The 3,391-nt window shown below is 24.1% G+C and overlaps 1 protein-coding gene across 1 annotated transcript in view; it reads left to right on the plus strand.

The window, feature by feature from the left end:
- Positions 1–2,142, plus strand: part of HPS4 (Hermansky-Pudlak syndrome 4 protein) — a 6,648-nt gene extending 4,506 nt beyond the window's left edge. The window contains exons 8-10 of the mRNA XM_011504527.1: positions 1–493; positions 1,115–1,341; positions 1,926–2,142. The exon at positions 1–493 is cut by the window's left edge and continues 20 nt beyond it. Coding sequence (XP_011502829.1) covers positions 1–493; positions 1,115–1,341; positions 1,926–2,100 — 895 coding nt within the window. The 3' untranslated portion in view covers positions 2,101–2,142. The remainder of the gene's footprint in view (positions 494–1,114; positions 1,342–1,925) is intronic.
- Positions 2,143–3,391: the final 1,249 nt, after the last annotated feature.

Raw genomic sequence — 3,391 nt, forward strand, 5'->3', positions numbered from 1 at the left:
AAATATCAAATCGGACAACAAGGTTAAACAAGAAACCTACCGCAGATCCATGAGTCTTCCATTAAAACCTTTGAATGATTTGGATGATGAAGAAGAACGTAAATCAACATCAGAATGCAATAGCATCTTCGATCTACCACAGCGCAGAAAATTTGATGGCTTACAACTTACACCGCTTATGTCCAAATTAAGTTTACTGGCAGATGAAAAAACAAGTGGTTTTTGTAGTAGAGAAACAACGCCTAGCGAATTTCGTGAAATTTCTGGTTACTCGATATTCAATAGTCAACTAGTAAAGAATAAATTAGAAGCTGCAAATAAAGAAGTTTGTAGCGATAACGATGATGAAATCGATGAAGATTGGACAATAGTGAAGAAAGATGAAGGGAATTACGAAAAGGGAGAAATGTTTCTCTGTGGTCATCAAAATATGGTTCTATTCTTATTAATGGAGGATGGTACTGCTAACGATCCCGATTTAATACATTCTCTTGTAAGTATTACTCGATAAGTACTAAAATTTTTCAAAGATTATACATTTTAGTTTATTATCTATTTTATTTTGATTTATAGTTAAGTTATCACAAAATATGATTGCTGTTATTGATGCTAAATTTTTTTTATTAATCTACATCATTTTTATCAATATATAAAAGAAATATATATATATATATATATATATATAATAATATATATATATATATATATATTCTAAAATAATTAATAATAAAGCTATTCGAAGCAATTATTTTAATTTTATTGTAAAACTGTAATAAAAATATTTATTGATTATTAATTATTTTATGATTTAAAGTATTATAGCTCTACATAGTTTAGTATACATACAGTAATGTTAATGTATTGTATAGTAAATTTGCATTTCTATTTAGTTTATATGCACAATACAGTTATAATTATAATGACATATAATTTTAATTCTTATTTATAACATAACATGTTTAACTATTAAAAATATCATTCATACGTAATTATTTTAATTATAATGTAATATTATTAATAATTCTATATTCATATTAAAAATATAATTATACATATTTCTGATAATAAAAAATAAATAAAACTGTTGAGATATCTTGTTTGATGACATTTTCAGTGGGAAACTTGTATAAATATTTTGGGCTGCTTAGAAACCCGCTTACAACAATGTTTGGATCCATTCCCATCTAACGAAAACAAGGAGTTGTATAGCGTATTAAGTGTTGATTCCGATTGGGATACAACATTAAGATCTGGACTTTGGGGAGTCACGGAACTTGATATTGTTTCTTCTCTTCATAATAGATTTAGGCATAATAATCATCTTACAGATATTATTGTTCGGTAAGTTACATTATAAAATTATTATTGTTTAGATTTATGAATTAACCAATACACAATAACCTTTTTTTTGTCATTGGCAACGTCTAAACACATATTACATTTATATTCTATGATGATTAGATTTATCGCGCGTATCCTTCTGCGGCCTAGGTTATCTGGAGTTGCGGATTTTGTATATGGAGGCGCGCAGTGCCGTAGTTGCGGGCTGGATAGCAAAGAGCAAAGGGGCGTGGGTGGAGACGAGGAAGACGGAATAAAAAAGAGCCGAATGGCATGTCTTAGTTAACATTTGCGATAAAAAAGATCAGATAAAATAAAAAAGAAAAAGGAAAATCCTTTGCGTTGATTATACAAAATTATAATTGAGTTAATACTGAATTATAATCTTGATAATGCTTGTACGATGAGATCGCCCTAGTTTCTATTTTTTCGAATAATCTTAGGAGTTAAAATTATATAATGTATGACAACAATCACAAATCAAAATTATAAGTAAAAGGCTTTTAAATTACAATAATTTAATATTTTTATTTCATAATAAATAATCCAAATTCTAATAATTAAAATTTTTCATTATGCTTCAGGACGGACGATACAGTCGTTTATGGCAATCAATGCGGAAACATCGAAGTATTTTATCAACAAGCTATAGCTCCCAGTACTATTGGAGGTCTTCCAACGCCAGCGGACTTAATGGGAATAGTGTCTCTAAAAGCAAAGCGTAGACTTGAAAGGGATCACATGATTATAATATTATAAAATAGAAAAATATAAAAGAATATAATTTATGTACAGATATAATCATACCAGAGAATTTAATTAATTTCATCATTTAAGCGTTGACCAATAACCAATAGATTTTTTCAAGTTATTAGTGATTTAACACTTAATTAGATACTTAATTAGAGTATTAATTTCATGCACTTTATTTGACGATAAAATTATAGATGTAATGTTCATTAGACAAATCCTTATATATATAATTTATTACTGTAATTTTAATATTTTACAAGTTTTAAGCATTTAGGCCAAATTCATATTTATGATGTATACAAATATATTTATTTACAAAAATAAAATATTAAAAAGTCCAAGAGTTATTTTTAAAATTTAATATGTAAGGACGATTAATTTTTGATTATGTAATAATTTAAAAAATTAATACTCGAAAGCTTTTTAAGTTCACGCATTATAATAAGTATTTTTTAATTTACATAAATAATTAAATGTAGTGTCCAATACAAAACAAAAATATATTATACGTAATTATCGTATAAAAAATAGATAACAAAAATAATATTATCATAATATTATCATATTAATAATATTATCATAGATAATAAAGACAATTATTATGATATTTTTGTAAAAGAAACAGTTCTTGTATTATATAGGTGCGTTAATCTTCAACAAAATGATATTTAATCAAACTAATATCTTTAAAGAATTATCCGTAAATGTAATTACAATTATGAGAGTATATTTTGCCATTGTATACACTTTGCTCTTTGTGAGTAACAGAATGCTTTTAATAATATTTTAAAATTAAAAAAATTGTTATTCAAGAAAAAGTATTGAAGATTTTTTTATTGAAAATGATTATTTTATAGATATAAATTATTTCATGACTTTCGATTAGATTTTTAAGTAAAGTATAAAAGGTATAATTTTAATAAATAATGTATAAAAGAATTAGTATTATTTTTTTTAAATAAAATTTCTAATAAAAACTTAAATTGATAAATCTAGAATTTGCAAAAATTACTGTGCTTTTAAATTAAAAATGAGAATTTATTAATTAATATTTTAGTTAAAAACAGAATTAGTATATATATGCATTATTGTATTACCAATAATGTGAAATTGTCAATATTCGTTAAACAAAGAGACTAGATTTATAATGTTGATATTTCAAAATATTTGATTAATTTTACATTTTTATTATTCCAATCGTATTGCTTTCATAATATATGAAGTATAATATTTAAATTTATATTAAGAAGTAAATTAAATATTTTGAAAATTATGATACAACAGAATTATTTATTTA

This window comes from Ceratosolen solmsi, unplaced genomic scaffold, assembly GCF_000503995.2.
Source record: "Ceratosolen solmsi marchali unplaced genomic scaffold, CerSol_1.0 scaffold148, whole genome shotgun sequence".
Lineage (NCBI taxonomy): Eukaryota > Metazoa > Arthropoda > Insecta > Hymenoptera > Agaonidae > Ceratosolen > Ceratosolen solmsi.